General features: G+C 41.1%; 15 protein-coding genes across 15 annotated transcripts, besides 1 other annotated feature; 8 read left to right on the plus strand and 7 right to left on the minus strand.

Moving 5' to 3' along the window:
- Positions 1 to 26: 26 nt before the first annotated feature.
- Positions 27 to 3,485, minus strand: BEWA_005760 (transcriptional regulator, putative; the record flags this gene model as incomplete). The annotated part of the gene is made up of 6 exons (XM_004830777.1): positions 27 to 431; positions 466 to 709; positions 744 to 1,094; positions 1,127 to 2,838; positions 2,873 to 3,071; positions 3,316 to 3,485. 6 exons carry the CDS (start codon positions 3,483 to 3,485, stop codon positions 27 to 29), a joined length of 3,081 nt encoding a protein of 1,026 aa, XP_004830834.1.
- Positions 121 to 299: a microsatellite.
- Positions 3,486 to 3,961: 476 nt separating the features above from the next.
- Positions 3,962 to 4,884, plus strand: BEWA_005770 (splicing factor 1, putative). The gene is made up of 3 exons (XM_004830778.1): positions 3,962 to 4,339; positions 4,374 to 4,554; positions 4,588 to 4,884. The coding sequence occupies exons 1-3, from the start codon at positions 4,037 to 4,039 to the stop codon at positions 4,725 to 4,727; spliced, it is 624 nt and encodes a 207-aa protein (XP_004830835.1). The 5' UTR covers positions 3,962 to 4,036; the 3' UTR covers positions 4,728 to 4,884.
- Positions 4,885 to 4,893: 9 nt separating this feature from the next.
- BEWA_005780 (hypothetical protein) lies at positions 4,894 to 6,169 on the plus strand (the record flags this gene model as incomplete). Its single annotated transcript, XM_004830779.1, has 1 exon — positions 4,894 to 6,169. Exon 1 carries the CDS (start codon positions 5,048 to 5,050, stop codon positions 6,167 to 6,169), a length of 1,122 nt encoding a protein of 373 aa, XP_004830836.1. The 5' UTR covers positions 4,894 to 5,047.
- A 33-nt stretch (positions 6,170 to 6,202) lies between these two features.
- Positions 6,203 to 7,066, minus strand: BEWA_005790 (proteasome subunit beta type 1, putative; the record flags this gene model as incomplete). The annotated part of the gene is made up of 7 exons (XM_004830780.1): positions 6,203 to 6,276; positions 6,310 to 6,418; positions 6,454 to 6,560; positions 6,596 to 6,737; positions 6,772 to 6,841; positions 6,874 to 6,981; positions 7,020 to 7,066. 7 exons carry the CDS (start codon positions 7,064 to 7,066, stop codon positions 6,203 to 6,205), a joined length of 657 nt encoding a protein of 218 aa, XP_004830837.1.
- Positions 7,067 to 7,545: 479 nt separating this feature from the next.
- BEWA_005800 (hypothetical protein) lies at positions 7,546 to 8,985 on the minus strand (the record flags this gene model as incomplete). The annotated part of the gene is made up of 1 exon (XM_004830781.1): positions 7,546 to 8,985. One exon carries the CDS (start codon positions 8,983 to 8,985, stop codon positions 7,546 to 7,548), a length of 1,440 nt encoding a protein of 479 aa, XP_004830838.1.
- Positions 8,986 to 9,219: 234 nt separating this feature from the next.
- Positions 9,220 to 11,039, minus strand: BEWA_005810 (cyclin domain-containing protein; the record flags this gene model as incomplete). Its single annotated transcript, XM_004830782.1, has 1 exon — positions 9,220 to 11,039. The coding sequence occupies exon 1, from the start codon at positions 10,366 to 10,368 to the stop codon at positions 9,220 to 9,222; it is 1,149 nt and encodes a 382-aa protein (XP_004830839.1). The 5' UTR covers positions 10,369 to 11,039.
- Positions 11,040 to 11,835: 796 nt separating this feature from the next.
- On the plus strand, positions 11,836 to 12,715 carry BEWA_005820 (vacuolar ATP synthetase subunit, putative). Its single transcript, XM_004830783.1, has 5 exons — positions 11,836 to 11,949; positions 12,092 to 12,161; positions 12,197 to 12,355; positions 12,390 to 12,469; positions 12,504 to 12,715. The coding sequence occupies exons 2-5, from the start codon at positions 12,092 to 12,094 to the stop codon at positions 12,696 to 12,698; spliced, it is 504 nt and encodes a 167-aa protein (XP_004830840.1). The 5' UTR covers positions 11,836 to 11,949; the 3' UTR covers positions 12,699 to 12,715.
- Positions 12,716 to 12,736: 21 nt separating this feature from the next.
- Positions 12,737 to 13,655, minus strand: BEWA_005830 (50S ribosomal protein L14, putative; the record flags this gene model as incomplete). The annotated part of the gene is made up of 2 exons (XM_004830784.1): positions 12,737 to 13,097; positions 13,141 to 13,655. The coding sequence occupies 2 exons, from the start codon at positions 13,653 to 13,655 to the stop codon at positions 12,737 to 12,739; spliced, it is 876 nt and encodes a 291-aa protein (XP_004830841.1).
- A 190-nt stretch (positions 13,656 to 13,845) lies between these two features.
- On the plus strand, positions 13,846 to 14,420 carry BEWA_005840 (hypothetical protein; the record flags this gene model as incomplete). Its single annotated transcript, XM_004830785.1, has 2 exons — positions 13,846 to 14,091; positions 14,130 to 14,420. 2 exons carry the CDS (start codon positions 13,846 to 13,848, stop codon positions 14,418 to 14,420), a joined length of 537 nt encoding a protein of 178 aa, XP_004830842.1.
- A 146-nt stretch (positions 14,421 to 14,566) lies between these two features.
- On the plus strand, positions 14,567 to 16,598 carry BEWA_005850 (arginyl-tRNA synthetase, putative; the record flags this gene model as incomplete). The annotated part of the gene is made up of 9 exons (XM_004830786.1): positions 14,567 to 14,572; positions 14,608 to 14,737; positions 14,770 to 14,901; positions 14,936 to 15,029; positions 15,064 to 15,253; positions 15,289 to 16,000; positions 16,040 to 16,358; positions 16,392 to 16,518; positions 16,554 to 16,598. The coding sequence occupies 9 exons, from the start codon at positions 14,567 to 14,569 to the stop codon at positions 16,596 to 16,598; spliced, it is 1,755 nt and encodes a 584-aa protein (XP_004830843.1).
- A 768-nt stretch (positions 16,599 to 17,366) lies between these two features.
- BEWA_005860 (hypothetical protein) lies at positions 17,367 to 18,458 on the plus strand (the record flags this gene model as incomplete). Its single annotated transcript, XM_004830787.1, has 1 exon — positions 17,367 to 18,458. One exon carries the CDS (start codon positions 17,367 to 17,369, stop codon positions 18,456 to 18,458), a length of 1,092 nt encoding a protein of 363 aa, XP_004830844.1.
- Positions 18,459 to 19,442: 984 nt separating this feature from the next.
- BEWA_005870 (hypothetical protein) lies at positions 19,443 to 20,768 on the plus strand (the record flags this gene model as incomplete). Its single annotated transcript, XM_004830788.1, has 1 exon — positions 19,443 to 20,768. One exon carries the CDS (start codon positions 19,443 to 19,445, stop codon positions 20,766 to 20,768), a length of 1,326 nt encoding a protein of 441 aa, XP_004830845.1.
- Positions 20,769 to 21,332: 564 nt separating this feature from the next.
- On the plus strand, positions 21,333 to 22,613 carry BEWA_005880 (hypothetical protein; the record flags this gene model as incomplete). Its single annotated transcript, XM_004830789.1, has 1 exon — positions 21,333 to 22,613. The coding sequence occupies one exon, from the start codon at positions 21,333 to 21,335 to the stop codon at positions 22,611 to 22,613; it is 1,281 nt and encodes a 426-aa protein (XP_004830846.1).
- A 251-nt stretch (positions 22,614 to 22,864) lies between these two features.
- On the minus strand, positions 22,865 to 23,574 carry BEWA_005890 (hypothetical protein; the record flags this gene model as incomplete). Its single annotated transcript, XM_004830790.1, has 2 exons — positions 22,865 to 23,478; positions 23,568 to 23,574. The coding sequence occupies 2 exons, from the start codon at positions 23,572 to 23,574 to the stop codon at positions 22,865 to 22,867; spliced, it is 621 nt and encodes a 206-aa protein (XP_004830847.1).
- Positions 23,575 to 23,697: 123 nt separating this feature from the next.
- On the minus strand, positions 23,698 to 27,012 carry BEWA_005900 (phosphatidylinositol 4-kinase family protein; the record flags this gene model as incomplete). Its single annotated transcript, XM_004830791.1, has 4 exons — positions 23,698 to 23,833; positions 23,868 to 24,178; positions 24,211 to 24,853; positions 24,887 to 27,012. The coding sequence occupies 4 exons, from the start codon at positions 27,010 to 27,012 to the stop codon at positions 23,698 to 23,700; spliced, it is 3,216 nt and encodes a 1,071-aa protein (XP_004830848.1).
- Positions 27,013 to 27,451: the final 439 nt, after the last annotated feature.

Consider the following 27,451-nt stretch of genomic DNA (forward strand, 5'->3'; position numbering starts at 1 on the left):
ATTTAAAAGCTTATGATTTATTAATATTACTTTCTTCTCTTGGCATTTCTGGAATCGTCAAATGACGTCTTGTCGTCGGCCTTTTTCGCTCTCTCTTCCAGCTCATCCCAAGAGAGCCCTTCATCGTCATCCTCATCATCAACATATTCTTCCTCATCCTCATCTTCGTCAGCCAATGATTCATCATCTCCGTCGCTATATTCTTCGTCATCATCGTTCTCTGCCTCCTCTTCACTGTCTTCTGCGTTGTATTCTTCATCTGTCTCATCGTCAACAGATTCTTCCTCTTCATCATCTTCTCCCAGGAAACCCTCAAAGCCTCCATTCTCTACAAAGGCTTCTGCATCCTCTAAAATTGTCTTTAGAATGTTGACCCATTGCAAGTTGTTTTTGCCTTCATACCATACTATCTCCAACTCGTTTAGCCAACGCTACAATCAATGTATTTATAGGATAAATACAAACCTTGATAACATCAAGATATTCCACAGGAATCAAATCAACTCTCTTAACAGGCTTGGAGTAATCCTTGTTGACAAAGACCATATCAAAGTTCCTCAAACCATGCTGAACTCTTTCCAGAGAGACAATCTCAATGTCATTTAGAGACAATACAAATGGAGGCCATTCAACCAAGTGGACCAAACAATTTGCTGTAGGTAGAAGTTCGACATTTGATTTCAAAGGGACACCAGTAAACATGAGTTCCCTGCATAGCATGTAAGAAAAAATAAAGAGCATACCTATATGGGAGATCGATTGAAATGGATGAAAACTCTCTAATCTGTGAAACAAAGTTCTTAAAATCCGAATTCAGTTTCCTTTTAAGTTCCCTTTCTCTCATTTCTTCCAATGTTTCGTCTGGGTCATTATACGAACGACCACGTCTGTTGTCTAAATCATCAATTTGGGTGCCAACTTCGCAGTAAAATTGAATATCTAGGGTCTTTCTCTTTCCAACAACAATCGGGTGCTTCAAGTGAAAGTGCAACAGTACAATTAGTTCACGGTCACAAGGTTGGAATATTGCATGGCGAATATTAGAATAAGTGATGTCTACGTTATCTACACGGTCACGTGTGTTGACAATGTACCTAAGACTATTTGAGACAAAACGAAAACATACCTCAATCCGTTATGGTGAGCTTCAAGGAAGCCAATAATCCTCCTAGACCCATGAATATTAGGTCTTACCATAAGATCTTTTAGTACAACTCTACGACCTGTCTTATTGAGGGTCAATTTCTCTTGATCTGCAAGTGTCAAGGTGGAGTCATCGCTCTCACGCTGCTTCATTTGTTTTATCAGTTCCTTTATACTTCGGAATACGTTTTGAATATGCTTCGCATCTTTTGACTTGTATAATACTTCCTTGATAAAAATTGAGTTTTCTTGTGGGAGGTCTGGCAATGGATTAACCTCGTTTCTGGATGTATAAGTATGTGATCCTGGTACTTGGAAGTTTATACGTAGTGTGTGAACGTTATTATTCTCCTCTGGGGTGCATGTAACGTTCTTTATTATCATGACACTAAAAGGTAAATGATACCCATTTATGGGCAACATGACAACATCATTCCTCCCATCAACGTAAATTTTGTGAGGAACTAGTTCCTTTGAGAATGAGTCAGGGCTAGAAAATGCGCGGATTTTATCCATTTTTATAACCTCTTTTTGTTTATTACCACCGCCCAAGCCACCTCCATCTTTCAGTCTATTACTAATTTCCTCAATCTTTTTGTTTCGCAACTCCTTTTGTTTTTCAACCATTTTGTCATGATCCTCAGTAGTTTGGGGTCCACCTCTACTTCTCAATCTCTCTTTTAGGATGACCGAATCCGCATCTTTCAAAATTTGCGATGAGACAACAGGTTTCTTTTCCTTGTCCTCAACCTCATCTTTAGCATCCTCATCATCCTCTTCTTCATCTTCCAGCTCATAGGATATATTTTCAAGGCCCTTGCTTACTGAAGATGTTAAAACATTAGCACCACTTGGAGCTACGTGTACCGTATCTCCAATCCATATTGCAAAATTTCCACTACCTTCTCCTAAATTGTTGAACCCTACAGAAATGTGGAATACCATGTCCTCCTCGATAATGCATGACTCATTACCGTCAATGATTGTAAAATTTGCGTCTTTAAACTCAATACCAATGGTGTGACCCAAAGTTCTCATCATATTGTTCTCATATCCGTCCTTTTCTTTACGTACAAAATCATAAACATTTCTGTAAATCGATCCAAAAGTAACTCCAGGCTTTAGCTTTGTTAGAGCAAACTCAAAAACTCGAACTGCAAATTTGTACACGTCTTTATGGTGAGCTGTTCCATCCAATATCAGTGTTCTAGTAAGGCAGGCACATAATTCTGAGTATTTTGAACACACTGATACAATGATGCTTCCAGGATCATGCGAAAGATGGTCGTCCGTGGGTTTCACTCCAATCGTTAGAGAGAAATTTTTTCCACTTTGAACATTTCCATATATAATCTCCATATCATTTTTGTTCATTGAAAATTTCTTTTCCATCTTTTCAATAAATTTGGCATCATTGTGAATTTCTAAAGCCTGAGAAACAATGCTAGAATGCGGAGTTTTTGTTTCTGAGTCCAGTATATTTTCAATCTGATTTATGAGCAAGCTTTTCATAACTCCACATGCCAGATGAGCCGATTGTTTTTGTATCTCCAATTCTACTTTTGTGCGGACTGCCATTAAGCTGGAAATTTCCTTGCTAATATCCTTTGTTTGTTTCCCTTCTATGTATTTCATACAGTATTCTGCAAACTCTCCTATGGGTTTAGGGCCATTCAATACACCAATCACTGGGTCCTACAGTCGCTATAACCAAAACAAGAACACTTACACTTGTATCTTCGAAAATTTTTTTCAACGACTCTTCATCAGTTTGTCCGGGGACACGATGTAAAATTCTAACATCCTCATAGTGCTTTGATACCGGTTCCAAATAGGAAGCTTTCTTTGGCGAAGTTAATATGAACCATATCCCGCTAGGCTTTAAGGCAAATAGTGTCTCAGGAAATTGAAAGCCAGTTAGCCACAACCTGTATGGAGTGAATGATGAACGAGGATGCAGGTGTGTATTCAAAATGAACTTTTCAGTAACAAAATGACCCACGACATAGTCATAGGGATGTATTAAGCTCACACAACATAAAAAAACTGTGCACATGGACGACAAACGATCCTTCCACAAAGGCGTTACCGCCAGTGAATGATACAACTTTTACGGAGCATCAGCGAAGCATTAATGGAGAAAACCAATGCATTTTGTCGATATAAACGTACTGTAGCATTTCTGAAGAGGTTGCATTGGCATCGCTTTGTGTTTTTCCTGTGCACACAAAAATCACGTCTAATCGTTCATTTTCGAATTTCTTGAAGATTCCTGCCAATTTCTTCAACTTTATGGAAACTTCTTCAAAATTTATCGAGACATTTCGCTTGCTATCCGCCATTTCGGAGTTTTATTCATAGTGAAAGACAACGCGTCGTCTATCCCACAAGCATCACAAGAGATGGGATATCTGAGCACATTGACGACTGCTAGACACGGAAAGCTATAATTAATGCAGTAAGCCTTAAAGTTTGTGAGTATGTCGTTTTCATGGCAGATTAAGGCAGATTTTTCTTGGATTCCTTCACCCACTTGGAAAACTTAAAGAGGTTAATATACGGGTAATAGCAGTAGGTGCTGTATAAAATAGCACATAAATTCTAAACGTTGGCTAACTAAATATCTATGAGTTGCTATCTAAGGATGGTATTGACCAGGTGCTCTAAAAGACAAGTGCTTCCGGTACCAGAGAGGATAATTGTCTCATATCTTTGAGGTGTGTTGATGGAAGAAAGAACTATTCCTGCCGGAAAGCCTTCAAAGATTAGTTTTCTAGCCCCATGGTGGTTTTCCGTTCTAGATCCTCAGGCTGCAGTCACAAGTATTCATCCTTGGCCACGGACTAGTGCCCGGAAACTAAAAGTTTGATGTATACAAGCGAGAATCAATGATATGGAAAGTGATAAAGTGGTCCGTCTGTACGTTGGAAACCTTCCAGACGACTGCACGCAGAGGGAGGTAGAAGAAGAGTTTGAAAAGTTTGGAAAAATCGTTTACTGTGAGCTCAAGAGGACTGTTTCAGGTCTTCCCTTTGCCTTTGTCGAGTTCAGTGACTATAGAGACGCTCGGGATGCCATAAAGAATAAGGACGGGGCCGAGTTTAACGGCAAGCGCCTCAGGGTTGAGGTCCCCTTTAGCTCAAAAAGACAAAGCAGGAGGTCAGATCCTCCCAGAAAGGGCAAGTATCTAGTAGAGGTAATTCAGTCTTCCCACTTACTCCGATGCACAGGTTACTGGGCTGCCACCAACTGGAAGTTGGCAGGACCTCAAGGACCACCTGAGAGCAGCGGGAGAATGCGGCCATGCTAATGTCTTTAGGGGTGGAGTAGGCGAAGTTTCCTTTTTCTCAAGAGGCGATATGGAATATGCCATTGACAAGTTCGACGGATCCACATTCAAGTCACATCAAGGTTTGCCTTGAAGCTGCTACACATTCCCTTTAGGAGAAAAGGCCAGAATCACAGTACGAGAAAAATCACATAGACGGAGTCGTTCTCGTCACCGTAGCAGGAAAAGGTCCTACAGCGGTAGCCGTAGCTACAGTAGGTCGCGCAGTCGATCGCGCTCCCGCCATCGCAGATGAGATTCCTTGCACCGTGCATAGGCTTACCTGGTTTTCATAGTACGGTTGACGAATAACAACACAACCCACTTAATTCGGCAAGAATTAGCCAAGATTTCTCGACTAGGCACATATGCAGAGGCTCTGGTGAGCATACGTCACCATGTCACATGGGTGCTACCCCTTCACAACGACACATTTGCAAATGCAGCAGTAATTTCGGTAAATGTACAAAATTCACTAGTCTAGAACGCGTGTTACACATCTTGACCCAGAATCGTACGACCAGCTCACTGAGTCACACACTGTCTCATCAGCAACTCATTTACAACAACACTAAAATGGACAAGGTCACGGACACAGAGTGGGAAAAGAAGTGGAAGGCAATGATCGACCATGAAAAGAACAAGAAACTCCTCAATGAACGCCTAAGAGAACAACTCCAAAAGAAGCAAGAATTAGAGGAAACCGTAGAGTGCACCTTTACACCAAAAACACACCTCAAGCCAAAAGACACTGCTACCCAGAGAACAAAGGAAGATCTCATCCAAATCATCTTCCCTATCATTCAGGAAGAAGAAGCAATCCTCAGAGAGCTCAACAAAATCGAGTCCGATGAAAAGAAGAGGATCTTCAACCTCACTCAAGCGATCTACACAAGTGTATTTAATCTTCCAGACTACGAAAGTAGGAATATAGAAGACAGAATCAAGGTCGTACAGGATAACATGGCCAGGTATGCCGAATTTTACAAGCAGGAACGACTCAAGGATATTGCAAATGTAAAGGCGTTAAAGCTAGGCATTGTAGGTAAACTCCACAATCTGGAGAGACAGTTCAACCTCTTGTGTACGAACGAAAATATTGAAAACAAAGACCTGGAAACTATAGAATACAGTATTCAAAACTCCAGGAACATCAAACAAGAGATCTTGGATTCCACAGGCAACTATGATACACTTAGGGATAGGTCAAGAGTCACCAAAGAATTTGAGAACATAGTCAAAAATGTCCAGGAGGATTTAATGGCTAATGCACGTAATGAGCGAGAAAATATGCAAGTCATGTACAACGCTCCAGCGGTTATGCCAATGTATGGACAAACCAACATGCATTATCCAATACATCACGTTGGAAACGCACATTTACACCCAATGCATGGAGTAATGGGCCAAGCATATCCAAACCAAGCACCGAAAGGCTACAGAATGAATACACAACTAGTCAGGAGGAACATTGTTCCACAACCCGCAAATTATGCCATGAAGCATGTGCCAAAAGATGGCCTTTTATTTCCAGTATATCCACAGGCGAGGCTTCAACCAATGCCAAATACAGGCCGAACATTTATTCCCAGGGCAAACACAGGTCACGCTATGTACAATATTCCCTATGGGCAATACGTGCCAATAAATAATCTGGGACGCAATTACAGTATAAGGCACAATAGTGTCAAGCATTAAAATGTAGTAGGCACATTATGCTACCACTTTTAATTAATCAATGCGCAGATCCATGATTACTGGTTCGTGCACAATGCCATCGCAAATTACAACTTGAGCAGAGTCACCTGAACAGATTATTTATCCACAACTCCAATTACCTGTATAAATGTCACGTTCTACAGCAGATGCGAGAGCATTTTTGATGATATTTACAAGATCCTCGAGGGATTTGATCTCTGGCTTAACCAAACAGTTGTTACCATTAATCTGTACAAATGTGAATCGTGAGCCAGGCAAACAACCTGGCAGTCAAAAATTGATGTGATAAGAGATGAGCTAGTCCCTTGAGCCGCGTACTTTTCGTAATTGTAGTTTCCAATGGCGTCATAACTGCAAACAACCCCGTTACCTACACAAAGATACAACGGTAGACAAACCACTCACCATTTTCATCAATACCGCAGAGAATGTTAAAGGTATAGTATGGGAAAAAGCGGCGACTGTATAGTATAGTCGACAGCAGCTGAGCTATAGCGCCAAACGAGGGAGTCTTGTGATGTGTGAAGCGATACAGTTCAACTTGACGCTACAAGGGGATGATGTGATGGTCCCAAAAGTACCTCCATGGCGGAATGAAGAGCCAGCATGTCAGCTTGCATACCAGAGGTGCCGAGAATACAAGTGTCGGTTCTACAGGTTAAAACTTTGCACCTAGAACTTACAGTTTGATCATTTTCGAAACGTTGCGAGTGTGGATGGCATATCCTATGGATAATCGAGTGTCCGCTGCAATAACGGCGTAATTCTTCCAGGTTGCAGCTACTACGGTCCTAAAGGCAGTTTTGTAAGTACACCGGCAAAACTATACCCTCCGTTATTTACGTATGGATTAAAGCCACGATCTGAATCTCCCATCTTTTCAAGGGGAATTTATTGACACATAGAGAGTGGCCGCTCGCGGGCTTGCGCCGCCTACACCCCAAGGGCCCACATCCAGAGACCAAATCGGGTCACACACTCGGCCCATCTGGACTTTACAACTGAGTTGATGTAAATGAAGCGTTAATCTTAGACGTGAGTGACTGCTGATCTATAAGGTTACAATTGGATTTGAAGTTGGACGGCGTTGGTTACTGGAGAATGTAAACATGGATATTTTTGACGGTAAATGTGACGTTAAAATGAAAAAAGCGGTAATTAGGCTCTACAGGTAGCTGGATGTGTGCAATGGATGGGAAATGAGGGAAATCACTCCAGTATACTTTGTGGTCGCCATTACCCGGAACTTGGTGTGCTCATAAATGGATTCTCTCCACTCACAGACATGGTAGTACTCCATTAGACCAACTACTCAGTACCCAAGCTAGTCTCCCTAAGCATTCATCCATAGAGTCTCAAATCTGTCTAACCCAAGGGTCTCCTCTGGAGCGATTATAAAGTTTCCATCCTCCAAAAAATGTTGCAGCACTTCCTGCAAGAGTACCAGAAGATGCTCCAAGTGTTGACCATGATAGTAGACCAGCAATAGGAATTTCAGCACCAGTAATAGCAGCAGGAGTAGAAGGAGTTCTAGAAGTAGGTTGTTCAGAATCAGAAGCAGTAGTAGTTTCAGAAGGAGAATCAGTAGAGTCTCTAGTAGTAACTCCTACTATGAGTGCCTTCTCAGTATTACCAGTATCAGTTTTATTACCGACAGCAGGTCCTCCTAGGTCATCTTCTCCACTACCAGCTTCTTCTTGAGTAGTATGAGTAGCTTGGATAGATGAGACAGATTGTTGAAGATCACCCTTCGGTGCTTCAGTAGTAGCTTTAGTAGATTCTTGCTGTTTAGCACGTTCTTCACATTCTTTCAAGCCTCCACATCCAGCTTCCTTTAGTAGACCCACAAGTTTATTCCAGTTGTCGCAGTTGTTCTGAATCTCCTCCGGTGCTATGTCTTTGAGTCCATCCTGGACTTTTTCCCACTGTTCATCATTAGTATTACCATTAGTAGGCTTCTTATACCACCCTGTAGTTGAGCCTCCATCAACATAAATAAGTACTGGATTCTGACTAGAGTAAAAGGTGTAAATCTCTACTTGACCTTCTATGGGAAAGGCTAGCTCAGAATGTTTTATACGCCTCCATTGTCCATCACCACGGGTAATATGGTACTTAATCTTTGCTAGCCTGAATCCACCAGAATTGATGGTATGTTTGTAGCAATCGGCACTTTTATGCGCGCAAGAAACTGTCTCAAGAGTAACAGAAATCTTCCGATGACCATCATTATCACTATGGTATTCACAACGGCAACAGTATGTATTATTTCCACCATGATTAGTAAGATTGTCAGAAATACTGCTAGAATTCTGAAAGGTAAGAGTAATTGTAACCGCTCGGTTGAGTGAACAATTAAGGTGATCAAGTTTGGCCTCAAGATACTCACCTGTGAGTTGAATAGTTCGAGAGTTTCCATCAAATGGACTCCAGCTAGTACCACCTCCCTTGTTATAGTTGTAAGCATAGTTACCATCTTTGAGTACTTCTGCGAGAAGAGGGTTCGTCATTCCCTGGTCTCCCTTCCAGTACCATACTGATAGGTGTTGGATATTATCACTAGGATTAACTCCTATGTCTGAAACTGTATTACTTCCAAACACAACCTGTGCTACGGTGAAAGAGTCTTCACTGGGTGGCTTGTGAGTGAATTTCCAGAAGCCCGAGCCAAGAGGAAGCTCTTCCTTTCCCAGCTTAACTTTGTCAGAAGATTCCTCAGGAGGATATATGGTTTCCTCTTGGCCCTCAGGAGGCTTCTGGCTTATGTCTATGGTAACAGTAGATGGAGGAGTCATTCTGGGTTAGGGGTCTAAGAGTGTCAAGTGGTTAGTTCTCAGAGCAACTCCCTACTCTAGCACTCATCCTCCATGATTAGATAGAGTAGTCCTTCAAAACTCTGAGATCCATGAGAGTCTCAATGCACTACTGTCTAGTCATTCATCCTCCCTCACAACTAGCTCACTGTCAGAGAAAGTGTCCACGGAACAAGATGAACAACTATAAGCACAGTAACTAGCAAGAAATATAAATCACCAAGTGTTACGTTTAACTTTGCTGCACTGAACAAGGTTCAAATGCTGTTGTTGAAGATTCCAATTACCCACACTAGGTGAGCACTTCCTCTTTAAATTATCGCGATATCTCGATTCTAAAGCATTTACAAATGCTTCGCACTCATCAAACTTGCTTCTTATTGATCGGCAAAGATTAGAATGACAGTCGTATCCAAACGAGTAATCAAAATAATCACCAGACGATGCAACTGTGCTGCTAGTCATGCTAGAGTCACTTCTATAGTAAAAGGTATTCAGAGAATCATAGCCATTTACGGCATGAGGATAGGGAAAATAATTGTTATAATCTGTCCCATTGTGCAGATACCCATTATAGCGCATAGGTTCCACATTTCTCATGCTGCCAGCATAATCACCATTCCGTACAGACGATGCTCCAAAAGCCACACCTTTGCGCACAACCCTATCCTTGTGCACAGGAGGTCTCGCATGAGAAACCACCCTAGCACCTGTATTCCCAGGCCTAATGGAACAAGACCTTAAGGAGTCCTGCGAGTACACTGAGGCGTGAGCTTGCGACTGAAAGGGGCCTGTAGGAATAGGAGAAAATGGATGAGCAATAGATAAATAGGGCCTAGCAGAGGAGATCTCCACACCCCTCCTGCAATTCTCATAGTCCGTAGCATTTACATACAGCTGGTAATTAATAAGCATCAAGAACTGAGCCTCTAGCACATTAATTTCTGACACCTTTATACCACCAACTTGGGCATAAAAACTGTTTGAATAGTATACATCATCGCTGAACTTCGCAGCGAGCATAATGGCTGTTATCAAAAGCCTGTGAATGTTAACAACAGACACCGTAAAATCCTTATGGTATTTAACGATACGATCAATGTAAACAAGCGCAAGAACAAAACATTCGTTACTGCAGTGAACGTAGCGAGCAATTCTAGCCAAATAGTCTGATACCGGGGGTGCATTAACAGAATTAAAAGTAGAAATGATACACTTTATTGTTGGAGCTGATTCCTCCACAATTTTTGTCAAATAAGCACCTAGGGTTTTAATAAAACCCTCACCTGCAGCGCTAGCAATACATTCATCCATGTTTCCACGTGCACCTACAGTTTCAGGACCATTAGATAAATTCCACCTCATACTTCCGCATCAATCAAATTTCCCCTCTTGCATCAACTCAATGCAGCCCCTCCCTTGGGCAAAAACTTCAAATAGTCAAACTCACTAAACAATGACTAAGCACATCCGGAATCCCATCACAATTCGGGTACCGAAATGTCCATGGAAGCGAGAGTTACGAATCAGCGGACCAACCGTATTTTACAACCGAACCCAGAATTCATAGCACAAACTCAGATGCCTACCCTTTGGGCCACACAAATCAAATAGCAGCAAAACTACGCCGTACAAGCGTCCCACTTACCCACGAGTTCCGTACCAAAATATCCATCTACTATCTGTATTGCGTATTCCTTTGATATTTGCGTATGCAGAGGCGTTCTGGGTCAAGGAAGGCCACAATCGATACAAATATATCTCTAAATTCCCTACGGATGCACAGCAACGATACGCGCGTACAGTGGTCTTTGGAGATACTCCGATTTAAAATTAAAATGTCTACTAGTTGAAATATTAACAATAAAATACAGCCGTAATATAACTAAGTAGTAAACTGAAAACTGCAGCTAAATTTTAAAATAGCCGGTAAACCAAGAGTCTTACTTCTTTAAAAATACCAGAGAAGTCTCTTGTACGGGTACCAGCGAGCAGCTTCAAGTATACATCCCAACCAGTAAAGAAAATACCAAATCAGGCCCGGACACCAAGGCAAAGGTCCCAATCCTTACCAATATACTGGATTCCCCATTTTTCGCATACCCCATCCATGACTCTTGCCGGTACTGTACGCCAAAGGGTTACAGAGATACGCTATACCCAATCGCAACTGTACCCCTGCGCTAGTTACCCCACACGTTGAATTGTACTACCCCATAATGTTGATACGCTGCAAAAATTTCAGCAGTTCCCCGGTGATCATGAGCATTTTGCTGCAGGAACATGTACTCTTGAATTTATGAAAATCTAGTAATCTGCATTTTGAGTTTTCAGCGGGGTACAACCGCAGGTTCTTCCCGTAGGGCTCTTCTGTCTGCCGCATTTTAGACACTCTGTGGTTGCGTCTTTTGCATGACCACACGATAGCTGTCCGATCGAATTATTCCATGAATTTACACTAACCGACCCCCGCCACGCTTCCTTCAGTTCGTTCTTGTTGACTTTGGCCCATGTCCCTGGAATCGTTTGTCCGTTGGACGGCTAACAAGACTATCCATTTCGCGGTTACCTCTGAGTTTCACATCCTCCTTTGGTTGCGCTTACGATTTACACCTCTTGTTCGTGCATCTGCAGCAGTTCCGGAAGTGGGCCTTAGCTCCTCGTGCTCAGCGAATCTTTGGGACTGTTGACTCGTTTCCAAGCATCCATGCTAAATTTCAAATCATATGTATATTATGTGCCAAAATGTGTGCCATTTTTGGCTGTAAGTGGCCAATGTGGTATTCTATGCCCGACAAGCGATGGTAGAAACTTTCAGTGCTTTAACTAGTCAAAATTTGTGTACTAGTGTGATTTTTATAGATTGTATAATATTATACACCCTTTTATTTGTACACTTATGTTACACATAATCATTACGCCTCAGTTTTAGGGATATTTGACAAGGTAACTTGCGTTATAGTCGTAGTTTATGCAAATAAACGTTTCTATCACTATATTTTTACCGGAAGCGTTTTTATACTCTTGAAAAATTCATAATGTATACCTGTTAACTCAGGGAGTTGGACACCCATTCAACACATTACAGATGATTAAGTGTGATCCGCATTCCGCCTTTTTTGGCCTCATGGGCATGGTATGTGCCATGGTATTCTCAAGTTAGTTTTTGACTCTTGTAATCATGAACACTTAGACCTTGGCGCTGCCTATGGTACTGCAAGAAGCGGTGTAGGTGTTAGCAGTATGGGTGTTATGCGCCCAGATTTAGTGATGAAATCGATCGTACCAGTTATTATGGCTGGTGTCCTGGGTATCTACGGGCTCATTATTTCAATTATCATTTGCACCAGCTGTTTGTTTATCCTATAAATGCACATTGTTTACAGTTGGTGCCCCTGACAAGTATTCCGCCTTCGCTGGCTACTCTCACCTCTCAGCTGGTTTAATTGTGGGCCTCAGTGGTCTGGTAAGTATAATTCAATTCCTTATAGCATTTTCAGGCTGCTGGACTTTCAATTGGTATCGTTGGTGATGCTGGTGTACGTGCCAACGCACAGCAGACACGTCTTTTTGTCGGTATGATTCTCACACTCGTCTTTGCCGAAACACTCGCACTTTACGGTCTCATTATCGGTCTCGTCATTGTCATGCAAGTACCAAAGGATGCACTCTGCTCGTCGTACTTGGAGGGATAAAAATTTCTTGCTATTGTATATACATGAAATGTGAAGAATTAAAAAATGTGTGACGCCAAATTCTTGCAGGCATGCTTTGTCTCCATCAAGACTGGACCCTTTATTCTAGAACCATGGAGCTTATTGTTTATAATCACCGCGAAGGCATTTTCGTCAAACTTGAATACCATGCCATCCTTACGGCAAGTCTCCTTTCGTCTACGAATGATAATGCCACGAGGAGTCTTTATCTGAACGTTACAAGCCGAAGTCTTGTCTCTAATTGAAATTTTAATGCGATCGCCAATTTTACCCGTACCGTGACGGTTCCTGCCCAAACCTATTATACATCCCTTTATAATTCCGCTAGTGTCTCCGCACTTTAGGATTGACATCCTCTGGAGTCCCTGAAGCACTTGGCTGAGGAACATTTTTGGTATATGTGCAGACAAAATCCATAAACTTTTCCTTAAATTCTCCGCTATACCCCTTGGAAATCTCGATGGCGGTATTCACAAATTGCTTTTCATCAATTGTAACGAATCCGTTATGTGTAATTGATCCGTTGAACCATTCAGGCTTGAAAATCACTGGATGCAAGCTGGGTGCTCCGGTATCGCTGCCGATATTCAACAACTTTTTATACAAATCTTGGTCTAATGCTGGCTTTACTATTGAGTTGCATATTGAGAGAAACTCTTTATAGTCGCCATTTCTCGTAGCCTTGGAGAGCAGTTCACAGTCGGCCTCAGAAACGTCATTCCAGAGGTATATTTGCTTCCTCCAGTGGCTCAACTTTCTATTCCACTGAGAATGGCTTTGATTTAGCGTATAATCCGGGGTATTCACGTGCCAAGTATTCGATAATCGTCCAATTCTCAGCTCCTTTGGGACGACCTTTTGATATTTCTTGTACGGCAACTGTGATTTCGTCAAATTTATGCTCTTTAACCGACCGGCTAGCCGCTTGTCATCCATAAAAGTGCACTAACCCGAGGGAAGCCCTCGCCTCCCCCTGGGCCCGCCATGGCGATGTGGAGGCCATTTACTCCAAATAAATGGCACACATTGCGCTATTTTTAGAGTAAGAGTAAAATGTTTGCATAAAACCAAGGTGGAGAACTTGGTAACATTAAACACAGCGGAAAACGACGACATCAGATAGAGAATGTACGCTACGATCAGTATAGTGGCCATTTTGACCATACGCATTGTCATTTGTATCAATAACAATGCTGGAAACACGTTTAGTCCCCTGGCTATGCAGGGAATGTACAACTTTTTTCACGGAATGACTCCACAAGAGAGCACACCGCATATCGCAGTCAAAATTATGCCGTCAAAGAGGTTTCGCATATCTCCTAGTGAGATGAACTCGCTGCTCTTTACCATAAAACAGGAGATCAACCACAAGGTTTGTCTAGAAGCTCTCATACACACCAAATGTCTCAGGTCAAGGAGCTGGAAGAGGAGCTGTACGAGCATCGCTACGAGAATGAAAGACACCTTTCGACGTGGGCGCTCAACAAGGCTCCAATCTACATGCCATTCCACGAGACGACGAAGCTAAAGACCCCCAAGTATCCCAAAACACTAAATTTGGCGATGAAGAAACTACACAAGAAGCTCGGCGAGGAGAACAAGGCAGATGATTCCAAGAGCAAAAGTCACATAGCCGATAAAGCCATGGAAGATAAAGTGGAGTCCGGAAAAACGAATTTAATTCCCCATAAGGCCTCTTGACATCGCTGAGGGCGGAGCTCGTCCAAGTAATCGCTTATTAAAGCCTTTATAACACAACTGCGCGGTTTGTGTCATATGGATGCTATAATTTACCTGTAAATGTACCATACGTGGCATAGATTATTCATTTTACACGATATTGCAAAATGAGAGTAGGTTTTCCCATTAAACGCCATAAACACCGCAGATTATCCAAAATTATGTGCGCGACTTGCTTTCTTCAGCAATAGCAAAGTGCTCAACCGCTGAAATCGTCCAGGAGTTTGCCAAACATCCCAACGTATCAGTGGCCAAGCCAAAATTTGGCGACTACCAGTGTAAGTTTCACACAAGGAGTAATAGTGAATAGGGAATGATGCTCTATCGTTGTTCAAGCTGGCCAAAGACTCTCTCACCGTAGGAAGTCCAAAGGAACTCGCAGAGCTTGTCAAGGAGAACATTGAAAAAACTGCCTTCTCCTCAGTAAACGTCTCCCCTCAAGGTACGCCTCGCTTACTCAGCAACATTCTCATTAGGGTTCCTAACCTTTGTATTTTCCAAGGAATGGATTGAGGAGGAAATTAAAAGTTTGGCCATCAATGGAGTCAAGCCATCAAAACTCTTGAATGGGTAGGTGACATGATCCAACTTTATATTTTCGCAGAGTTAAGGTTGGCATCGACTTTTCTTCTCCAAACATAGCCAAGGAGATGCACGTTGGACATTTACGTTCGACCATCATAGGAGACTCCATAGCTCGCATATTGGAGTTTCATGGATACGAGGTCTTTAGAATTAACCATCTTGGTGATTGGGGAACCCAGTTTGGAATGCTCATCGAGTACATGTATGAGGTATGTCCATTGGCCAGCAATTATACCACTCGTAGAAATACCCTGACTTTTTGACATCAATGCCGAGCATCAGCGATTTGACAAAGTTTTACAAGGAAGCAAAGCTCAGAATGGACACTGATGAAGAGTTCAAAAAAAAGAGTCGTAGCCGCGTTGTTAAACTACAATCTGGAGACAAGGATTCCCGAATGGTCTGGAAGGTCATCTGTGACCTAAGTATGGAGGCATTCAACGAAATATACAAACGACTTGACATCAAATTCGAAGTGTACGGTGAATCATTCTATAATGACTTTATACCTGACGTTGTAAAGGAACTCAAAGAGAAGGGTATAGCTGAGGATTCTCAGGGTGCTATTGTCGTATTCACCGATGTCAGTCCTGCCCCTCTTATGCTTGTCAAGAGTGATGGTGGTTATGGATATGACACTACTGATATGGCATGCATTCGCTATAGGATTCAGGAACTTAAATGTGACTGGGTCATCTATGTCACCGATGTTGGACAAGCTGAACATTTCGCAAAGATTTTCAAGGCAGCAAGAGATGCTGGCTGGGCTGATCATGAAAATAAGAGGGTAAGACTCGATCACGTTGGTTTTGGAATGATCCTCAATGACTTTGGAGAAAAGTTCAAGACACGCTCCGGAGAAACAGTAAAACTCGTTGACTTACTTGATGTAGCTGTTGAAAGGGCTAGCGCTGAACTAGAAAAGAGACTTCAAAACCAAACAGAGGATGATTTAGGTATGTTATATTTCCCTCTCTCTAGTTCATGTTACACAGACGCTCAATCTGATCTAAAGGGTGTATCTGAAACGCTAGGATACGGTGCAGTAAAGTATTATGATCTTAATCGCTCCATTTTGAGCAATTACAAGTTCTCATTCGACTCCATGCTTGACCCAAGGGGAAATACTGCCGTATATTTACTGTACGCATACGCGCGTATTTGTGCGATTTTCAGAAAATCTGGAATTAACTTTGAGGAATTGGACATTAGTGCACTGTCTGTTAGCCACACAACTGAAATTGCACTCGCAAAGTGTATCCTAAAGTTCCCGGCCGTTCTAGACACAATTTTGAAAGACCTAGCCGTCAACAGGTTTGGATTTTCTCCACAATATTATATTTATAGGCTAACCGAGTATCTTTATGACATTAGCTGTCAATTTTCTGCCTTTTATACACAATGTAAAGTCGTCGGAGACAGTGAGCAAAACTCCAGGCTCATTCTGTGCCACTGCACAAGGATGATTATGAAGGTACCAGTTTAACATTACATAAAATGTATCTATAGACTTGCTTCAATCTCATTGGAATAAAGCCACTTGAGCGTATTTAGTGGCATTTTGCATTCCCCTACCATAGCAATGGGAATAACTTGTTCGGTACTATAATAGTAAATTTGTCAATATTTAAATTACATGCTAGAAGATTTTTCTTATAACTAGGGCATGATTGCTTACTATCCACTTTAATGTATAACAAATCGAACAATATGAATCTATCCACGGCAAACTTGTGAGCGATGTCTGAGGTTTAAGAAATATATTGCAAATTATGGACAGATGGGCACACAATAACCACAACTCTGCAATTCCAAGCAAAATATGGTAATGGGTGTTACATGGGTAAACTCAAGTTAGACATCAGACCTGAGATCATAGACACTATCACCACAGCACTCAAAGACGGTGATATAATATAGGAAACCAGGACGCAGATAAGCATATATCCTATACGTATCATTGGCAACTAAGTTGTCTACTTGACAAATGAAATTTTGCCAACACTACAACAAGAACTAGAGAGGAATAAGAACATCGAGTTGAGAAAAATCAAAGACTGAGGATACTGCTTATAATACTTCTATGTCAAATGTTACAGAAGACTGTATTAAACACGTTCAAACGCATTATGTCTTTAATTTTAAAACGCATGTTTTAAACACATTTGTTCTGCCACGTTGACAGTATTTAAGAGTCAAACTATTTTACATTCTTTGTTATTTTTATATTTATATGCTCATTCAGCTGTCAGAGCAGTCTTCCTTCTCTCATTAGACGTTGTGTTCGTGGAGGATTTACAAGTGATTTTTCTCACATTTAACATGGACTGGAACTATGAACGTTATGGCTTCGAGATATTTCCCTACTGCAGTGTTTTTGATGAACCAGTAACTGTCAAAAAGGTATCCAATGCAGAACGCTACAGATCTTACTTTGAGTACAAGACCCTGGAAGGAATGAATCCGCTAGACATTCTTCACAGGTCTCGGTACAAGTGCACAATCATAGAGGCTCTTAACAGGCTCGGTTACAATGTCTATAGTTATGACCATCAATCACATGGTTTCTCCGAGGCAAAGACTGAAAGCAGATGTCATGTCAGTAGCTACAATGATTACATTTATGATTTACTTCAGTTTGTGAGTATAGTGAAAAGAGATAAATTTGGAGATACTTCTCAGGCCTGGGATGATACCACGGCAATAGCTAGTCATGAGACGAATAGAAAGATCATACTCATGGGTTATTCACTGGGAGGAAATATGGCGATAAGAGCTGTGCAAAAGTTTTACAAGGAGATAAAGAATCCAAAAGCTAAATTTGTAGATGGTCTAATTGGTCTTTCTACCATGCTTAATGTTGATCCATATTTGGATAGATGGTACAAGAAGATAGCAAGGCCATTTGAAGAGGGTATCGCCTGGATGGATCCAAAATCAAAGAGCCCATACCAATATCCATATGACATTGCTCTCCATTTTGAAAGATTTGCCGATTATCATACTGATATGCTCTACTATAGTAATACATTCACTAGACGTGCGCGCATGATCCCTTTTAGTGCATGCAGAAAGGTTATGGAGGGGAAAAGAACCAAGTTTTATCCCAAAGATTTACCAACATTATTTGTCCATATCAGCAATGATAACCACTGTGATGTAAAGGGTCCAAGGAAGATGGTTAATAAGAAACTCAAGGAAAGTAAGGTTGCGAAACTCGTAGAATGGAAGGGATGTGGACATCATATGGTTGCCATTCAGATTGTCCCTATTTTGGTACCACTGCTGGAGAAGTGGCTAAATGGACACTTTTCAGAGATGAATGGAGAGAGACCATTACAAGTTCCCTCTAGTGTTAAAGAGGACTCAGCAGTGCTCGCCCAGAAGAAACTCCGTAATGTTGCACCTAAATAAGTCGTTACACGACTAGGAACCACTCTTGACCTTTCTTCTCCAGACTCTTCCTTATTCTCTCTGGCTGATGATTTGATTCATGGAGTAAGACTTTCCAGAAGGAGAATATTATAGTTAAAAGCATCACACAAAAATACACAAAAGTTGTATAAACTCACAATGCAGCAATTTATAGTACCGTCGAAAGAATCCAGACGGTTGTCCGTGGTCCATAGAGACCATAATTTCTACCATACACATCCATACGTCTTAGGTATGTTATTGACACTAGTAAAGAATGACTTCATTGCATTCAGGAAGAATGGGAAAAGTGTGCGGAGGAAGGGGAAGAAGAATGTGTAGGACCTCCCCATGGCTCTTCTCCCTCAGTTTATTCCTTCATAGGAATACTCACCGGGTCATCAATGCAGTTTATCCATTCATCATAATGGTCGCAATATGGATTGTTAGTGATTTAATGTATAGTAGCTAGAAATGAGGTATTAGGAGGAACTATTTGAGGAAGGGTGCCTCTAAGGGACCATAGACAGCAGAGGTGTACTACTAGAATGGAATTATGGATGTAATGGAATGGTAAGAGTGTTATATGTACAGTGACTGTCCATTATGGTGGTCAATAATGGGATATTAGATGATCGCCTACTCTCTCTACATAGTATCGACCATGCCTATGGAACACATAAACAGCCGGTGCTACCAGAGGAAGCATAACCTACTATTCAGGGCAATTCATTTCAGCATCACCTCCATTCATTATTCTTCCTCACTATTGCATTCTCATAACATCACTTACTAATTCCAGCAACTCTACACTCCGTCTATGAAACCTTAAGGATGTGAACTACTCGAAAACATGCATCTTGAAATGGTGAGGAATACTGGAGCATTAGAGTCCCCAGTAGAGAATGGAAGGGTATCTTCAACTTATGGCCAATGATATGGTATATAATGGTGTGAACGACAGGTAAGATCACAAGATGACTGATGGGAGACTCCACTCAGAAAGGCGCCATGTTTATGGCAGGGCTGACTCTGTTGCAGTCTCTCCGTGTGGCTTTAACTGGAGCAAAGTTTGCACTTGATAGATTTAAAATTCCTCAACAACATGCCAGTTCGTTCATTAACATGGTCCATAATCCTATGGAACTTGCAACGTTTACTGGAATGGCTATTATGACCAGTCTCTCATTTGCACCCAGCCTTAAGAATTCTTTTAAGTGGTTTGCCATATTTACTAACATAGCACTGTGCTGTTCATTCATCCTACTCCTCTTTGCATTTACATCTGGAGGCTCGTTGGGTAATCTCACCTTTTACTACTGGGCTATCGTCTTCAGTTCATTTGTTTATGGACTTAACGTGGCTTGTGTAATGAATGTGGGAAGTGACCATGCTTCCTTCTTCAATGTAGGAATTCCTGTTTCTGGTATTCAAGTTTGCATTTACTACTATATCTTCACTAAGTTGGCTGAGAGGTATAACTTTTCAAATGTCAGCTACTGGATCATATTTTGGCAGCTTATCATTGCAATATTGATATCTGCAGTATCTGCCATAGTGTGGGCTATTGGTCAAGCTGATGGTAGTAGTGGTAGTGGTTCTCCTGGTCCTGGTGCTGTCTCTCCAATTCTAATGGGAGTGGTTGGAATGGGTGGTATCTATGCTTTTTATCCTGCCATTGCCCCTTATAAGTTGACTGATGTTGGCACTGGGTACAACATCGATCTCGTTGTCTTATTCGCTAGCGCCGTTCCAGGTATCGTTATTGCTATTTTATGCCTCAACACAAAAGGTCCAAATACTGAATGGAAGAATGGTAATACGGCTGCGTGGAATTATATTTGGATTCTGGCAATTCCACACATCACCGCTATGATCTTGTGTTTGTGCACACTTCATTACCCTGGTAGTAGACTAGCTAGTTCTATAAAGAGTAGTGGTTTAAAAGTTGGAATCATTACTGTGACATTAAAGTTTTGTGAGGAATTTCTCAAGGCAGTTTCATATGCTGGAGGTGGTGCATACGGAGGTACTATTTCGGCTGTTAATGCGTTTACATCTCAAGGTTTAATGATCATATTGGCTTTTACCGGAGACGGCTATCTTAAGACCTATTCCAAGTATGAGCATGATCGGAGTAAATGGCCTACTAAAGACTATGGCTTCTTTAAGTCCATCTGGTTTTGGACATGGAATGGAATGAAGGTGGCCTGCAAGAGTGTTAAGTCCTCTTTTACCAAGAATGTTAGATGCAAGGTTTTGGGTAAATCAGAGGCCTTACTTATCGTCTATGCAGATGAGGAATTTTAATGGATGCCCTGGAATTTGTCATGTTTAATGGGCTACTAGACTGCTCACCCATCCTTAGCCACTCGTCCATGCATTAAGAAGTCTAGTGGAGAGTCTGGCAAGACTACTGGACTGTGAGGACTACTACTGAGGAGACCTCCAATGCTAAAGAGTTATGCTCATAGTGTTTGTCAGTTGTCTGATAAGGATAGAGATTCTTGGCCTACTTCACGTTATGGGTTTTGGAGTCTTAGTCACCAACCTAGGGCAGCTTAGTTAGTAAGAGGTTCTTTAGGAGACTCCTTTTAGGACTTTTATGGAGTATAACGACCATGGCGACTGGAGGGAGCCTATACAGTATGACATCTCCACTAGATACTCTCTCATGGACTCTTTATACTTCAGTAGATCATCCATACTGTACTACTGAAGATTCTGTGGATACTCTCTCTGACGGTGAGCTGTGGAAAGTATGCAGAGACGTGATTTAATGGATGGAATACTATCTAAAATGGCAATGCTTAATGGAAGATGAACGAGTACCTGGGAAATCAACGACTTGACCCTTGTAGGCTGTAGCCCAGAATGACTAACCCTCTGCCTACTGTTACCATTAACATACAGAGGAGTACCAATGGAGGTGGACAAGGACCTGATACATATACTTCTGGAGGATCTAACCAAGTTAAGCTGACTAAGGAAGAGAGTCCTCAAGGTTCTGGATTCGTGAAGCTCAAACATACTTCAGCTAATGAGACATCTGGAGGACCTTTTAATGTTAAGGAGGTTAAGTATGGACATACTACAATTTTAGACATAAAACCGGATGAACCTATAAAGTCTTTATCAGTATGGTATTATTTCGGAGATAAAAGTCACAATCAGCCTCTCCTCATAGAAATTAGGGACAAACATGGTACTTATAAGTACCATGAAACTAAGGGAAGTGCCACTAGCTGGACTTCATCTGGTGGAGACCCTCAAAATAGTCCGCTCATCGGTAAGGATCTTGAACAGAAACTCGAATATCTTAATTGTGAATATCACAAATTGGTCACTTTAAATCTCACAGAGTCTCATTCTCAGACTCATCAGCATGGACAACCATATTGTTGTGACAAGCATAAAGGTACTAGAACAGGAAAGGTCTCCGTTACTGGCAATAAAGTTGCCTCTCAAATTCCCTACGTCAAACATCACATTGACAATGGGACTGAAGTTTCTGGTATTAAGTACTACCTCAATGCTGGTTCTGATGATAGAAAGAATATAACTTTAGATGGATCACAATTTCCTATCTCTGACGTAGATTCAGTTTACGTTTTCTACTGCCAAAGGAAACCAGTACTCATACATGTCGAAAGCAATGGAGACCCTAAGGTTAATAAGTGGCTCAAAAGGGGGAATAATGATACATGGACGAAGGCTCCTGAACTGGATGGTGTACCTGATCCAGAGAACATTAAAGACTGTAAGGATGACAAAAATTTTAAAGAACTTGCAAAAACTCTAAGGAAACTTAATTGTGAGAGCTTGGAAAAATGTACTAGAACTCTTGATCCCGCACATCTTGGACAGAATGGAGTTCAACGTGAGGAAGTCCCCGCTGCTGACTTATCTGACCAGGTTCCTGATACAGAGTCAGAGACCAAGATTCTTCTACAAGCTACTCCTACTTCTGAAACTCAACCTTCTCCTGCTGCTCCTGAAGCTAAAAAGGAACCTTTTGTTAGTATTCTTACTACCGGCCCCGCATTAGCTGGATATGTCTCTTCAGGTACCCTTGCAGGAAGTGCCGCAACATTTTTTGCAGGATGGAAACTTTATAATCGCTATAAAGGCGATCCTTGGGTTAGACAAATTTAGGAGTCTATGGACTCTCCAGTAGGGAGACTAGAGAGTCTATACTGAGTAGTTGCTATAATGGAGTACTACTGTGGATATTGGGAATAATCAGTACCATATTGAGTATGCATAGACTCTAAAGGAGCATCTCGAACAAACTACAAGTCTACCATTCCAGTATACCAACAAGAGAGTAGTTTAGAGGGACTGTCTACTGGTAGATAGGGAGAGTATACTGCATTATATCCATAGGGAGTATCTGTAAGCCACTATTAAGATGGAGTAGTAGAATCTGAAGAAGGATTAGGAGATGATGATCCAGACTTTCTCATTCCAGAAAGCTTCTTTAAAAAGTCTCCTTGTGTGAGTTTTTGCCAGTATCCAGCTGCACTAGCTTTCTCAAACAAATTTTCCGGACTTTGAGTATTTTCGAGGTCAAGAGTAGTACCACCTTGTTTAACCATTTGAGCTTCTGAAAACTCATCACTGGGAGGAACTGCGGTGGAAGTAGTAGGGGTAGGAGATTCTTGAGAAGGCTCTTTGGAACCTTTTAGATTACCAAAAGTACTCCCTACCCTTACTACCTCTTCATTTGGTCTCACTACATTCTTCTTGATCGCATCTACTTTCCTGTCAAACTCACTATAACCAATCTCCTTCCATTGCCCGCCTACCTTCTCAAAGCACTTTAAATTTCCACCACAGCCTCCATGTACTACATACACGAGGGGAGTTTGTGAATCCAACGGGATTTTCAGACATTTAAGCCTAGTGCTTGTCTTTGCTATTTCCACTCTTCCTTCTGTGAACGAGGTAATTTTTACACCCTTCTTGGGAGTAAAGACTTTCCACTTAATTCCATCGTTAGTTTCCTCTTTTACATCTACTATGGATGGATTAGGCTTTGAGATATCCAGTGCTTCACCATCTGTGACATCTCCTCCAAGACCAGCATCCTGCACTGCATAGCCTTACCAGACATACCGTCCACAGTACTACTATAATCCTCATTCTAGTATACCATCTCTCAACTGGTGTGAGCAGGATGGTCAGTATGGATGAGTAGTAATCTAAAAGAGGTAAATGTTTAAATCTTAATCAGGCATCAACGTTTAATTCCTTGTTGATAGCCTTGAACTACATCGTATAAAATTGTGGTTTTGCTATGTAGCGCTGCATATATTTTTCGAATGATAAAGTCTTTGGCTTCCTGAGGTGTGCTTTGGAGCTTTAACCTCTTCCTAAATATTTTCATGGATGACATTAATAGCTTACTTGAGTTTAATGAGGGTTGTGTTCCTGAAGCAGGCGATCGTAGAATGCTGCATTAGTTCGACGAGTGTGAGGAGTACATTTGCATGTGCTCTAATTGCCAGATATCCATTAACCAAGAGATTAGCAAATATCTTGAAATTCCTGGAATTTGTGCCTCCAAGTAAATCGATCATTTCTTTGGTAAGCTTAAATGGAGCTTGTTCAAATGCTACATCGGCTGCTGGAGATGTTCCTAATATGAATCCAAAGTCAATGTGGATTATGTGCCCCTTGTCCGAGAGTAGCAAGTTTCCATTGTGTCTATCTTTGACCTAGAAGGGGGTAAGGTAAATACTGGACAAACCTGAAGAAGGAAGCACAATAGTGAATACCCTGCTAGGGATTTGATAAAATTTTCAATGGCCCTTGAGAACTTTGGTGAGTTTCGGTCTCCAAACGTATGTACAAAAAAGTGCACAAGGGAGGTGAAATTGTCCTTCCCAATTTGATGTCTACTAACAGTGCCTGGTATTAATCCAACAATGCCGCCAACCTCCAACGGTAAATTCTTTGATAACTCCGGAGAAATGTTTTCATTTTCCAAAGGATTTGAAAACATTTGGTGCAAAACGCTAGAGTATGGTAGTATGAGAAACGGTTGCAAGAAAATGTCTAGATTATGCTCTGCAAACACCTTTAGCATGAATGACTTGAGTTGAACCACCAAATTGTCTTGTCTTAAATCATCCCTCATTTTGTAAATGTAGCTAATTTCCTTTCCAGTTTTTGTTTTGAAAGATAAGACAAATGGAGAACGTGTAGCTGACTTTAGGAGTTTTACAGAATCCTCATTTATACCAGCTACTGAGCGATCAGTTACATCTGATTTGTACGAGTCTTTAAAGAGGTGCAAGTCTAATCCATTCTTTATATAATCAGATAAAATTTTAATATGTTTGGACAACTCCTCCGACCTCTTTTTGACTGGAACATCACAGAGCGCACGACTAGATAAATTATTAGGCAGAAAATTGGCTTACCTTAAGCTGAGCAATTTTCCATGGAATAAAATTTGTTCCCTATGAATAACCTTGGAATCCTTTGGAAGTTTGTTAAATATATAACTCTGTTTATTAATAATCTTCATACAGATGTAACGTACCAATATAGTGGCAGCCTTTTTCGTTACGTATGGATTTGTGGAGTGAACCAGACATGCCAGATAATAGTAAATCATATCGCTCACGTTTTCGTTCGTCAGGGCCGTATTTAGCAAATTTAACACCCTGTTTCCTGGGTCTATAGCTACAGATTGAACTATTTGGGGAAGTGTGAAATCTACCAAATTTAAATTTCTGGATAATGAAAGACAAGCTTGTGTTCTTTCTATTATATTTAATTCACCTTTAATAATGAGAGAAGAAAGGGATCTGGAAAGATTCATTTTACCCATGTAAATATTTGCTATTAAAGCCACTGGACCCTTTATATTCAAATCATTTGTGAAAATTCCTAGATTATCCCTAGTACGGTATGAGTGATCTCCCAGATGCTCTAATATAACTGGTCCACTAGAATCTACAAGCTTTTCAATTGCATAAGTAACATCTACCATACTAATATGATGATAGATGGCTGATAGCAATCGTAGATACACCGGGCATTTTTTATAATGTGTTATGCTCCGTTGTCTTATTGCAACACTATCCTTGTGGCTTAGGCATTTAAGTAGACATTTTTCACGAATTACTTCTTGTAGTTTCCATCCATAATCTATGTGGCTTTTGTTTATAAACGGTTCAAACCTTGATTTAGGTAACTCGTTAGGCTTGTTGAGACATGCCTCATCCCTCCAAAATCCGGCCCTTATCCTTTGTATTTCGTACTTTATCAGCATCCTGGCAAGAAGTAAATGGCTAGAATAAAATTCAATGCTTCTCAGCAATACTAAAAGGTCAAAGAGCCCGCAGTAAATTGACGTAAAAATACCGGTACATTTTACACAAGTGTATGGATAGCAACATTCCAAGTAGCCAAACTTTAGGGAGCCTTGTGAAAAGTAGCGAGACAGCATCTGAACAACTCTCCAAACATTACTTTTCGTCTTTTTGTGGAGAAGAGATTTTGCAATAAATATTACGTCTTGAATCCTTTCTTCAAGTGGTAAATTTTCTAATGTTAGGTTGTACGGAAAACACCGATATAAATGATATTCTGGGTTTAGTGGCACATCCATATTCATAACTGCATAAAATTGCCTTACATACTTTACACATCCGGTGTTTCCGGCAATAACATTGCGATATAGACACTCATTAAAGCTCCTATTAAGCATCGTTTTAAACTCATCGATCCTGGATTTACCATTTTTGTTCACATCCAAAATATTTAGAAGCAATAGTGATGTTGCTATTTCCTTTACATACTCTGGATCAAATGAACGCCATAGATGGATCTCAGAGGCCATAACATTGCGGAAAAGATCATTATCCGCAAATAATACATTTGATACCAAATAAGAGCTTGATAAGAGTGTATAAATTTCTTTACTGCATTTAAAAATCCTTACGTTTTCCCAGGAGCCGTGTGTATTTTTGCATCTTGGTATTTGATTTAAGAGGTATTTGAGGCATCTTTGATTAAACTTTACGCCCCAAATACATTCCTTAATATACAAAAAACAGTTTATGAGTTTGTAAATGTACCTTTTTACAGATGTTCTAGACTTTGAGAATACAACCTTCCTCACTCTCCATGCCCATGTTTTCCGGGAGAATTTGAGAGAGTAGCCAAACTTTAACCTCCGATTAAACTCCTTCCCCTTAAGATGTCCGAATATGTTCTTATAGATCTGCACATTGCGCTTCTTACTGACTAACACGAAGCCAGAATGGAGCGAGCAGTTTATCAAGTACTTGGCAATCGCATCTACATATAGGCAGACATCTTTGTCTAATATGTGTTCTAAATCCTTTAACTTTAGACGAACAGGATCCTTGAAGGTGGAACTTGTGTTTAGGTCTACCTTTGGAGGCCCTGTATCAACAATTGATATGTGACTGTAACTGTAAGTTTGAGCGACGGATCCATTTATCCTTGACAGGCGTTTATCTAGTAGACTTTTGCGGTAATTCAGGTACAAGGCGACCGCATCAGCTGAACACATGAGTTTACTTGGACTGATGTGTAGTCGGCGGTGAGGAGAACTGCCGGGCGTGGACCAAAGTCCATTGGAATGGCTAACAAGGAATCCAGATATATAATAATAGTGAATGCTTTAATGTTCCACGTGGACCGGAAAGGGTATTTTGGCGGTGTTGGCCTCCTCAGGTCAAGCACCCAGAAACCGGACAAAATCTACTATCCGACAAGTATAGATGCTGTCGTGAGGAACGGAGGGATAGGGAAACGGATTTGTGCAACTGGTCCTCTTTTAGGTAGACAGAGGCTCCTACTCCGGTAGTTTTCGGATAAATCTGGCAAACCCGGAAGCACTGAGATAATTAGCAAATGTGACGTGAGAATTGGTGGTTCAAGGGCAGGTTGCCGAGTAAAAGTTGAGCTACTCGCCTCGACGTTACGGATGGGGTAGCTTGTGGGAATGG

Source organism: Theileria equi, chromosome 3 (genome assembly GCF_000342415.1).
Source record: "Theileria equi strain WA chromosome 3, complete sequence".
Classification (NCBI taxonomy): domain Eukaryota; phylum Apicomplexa; class Aconoidasida; order Piroplasmida; family Theileriidae; genus Theileria; species Theileria equi.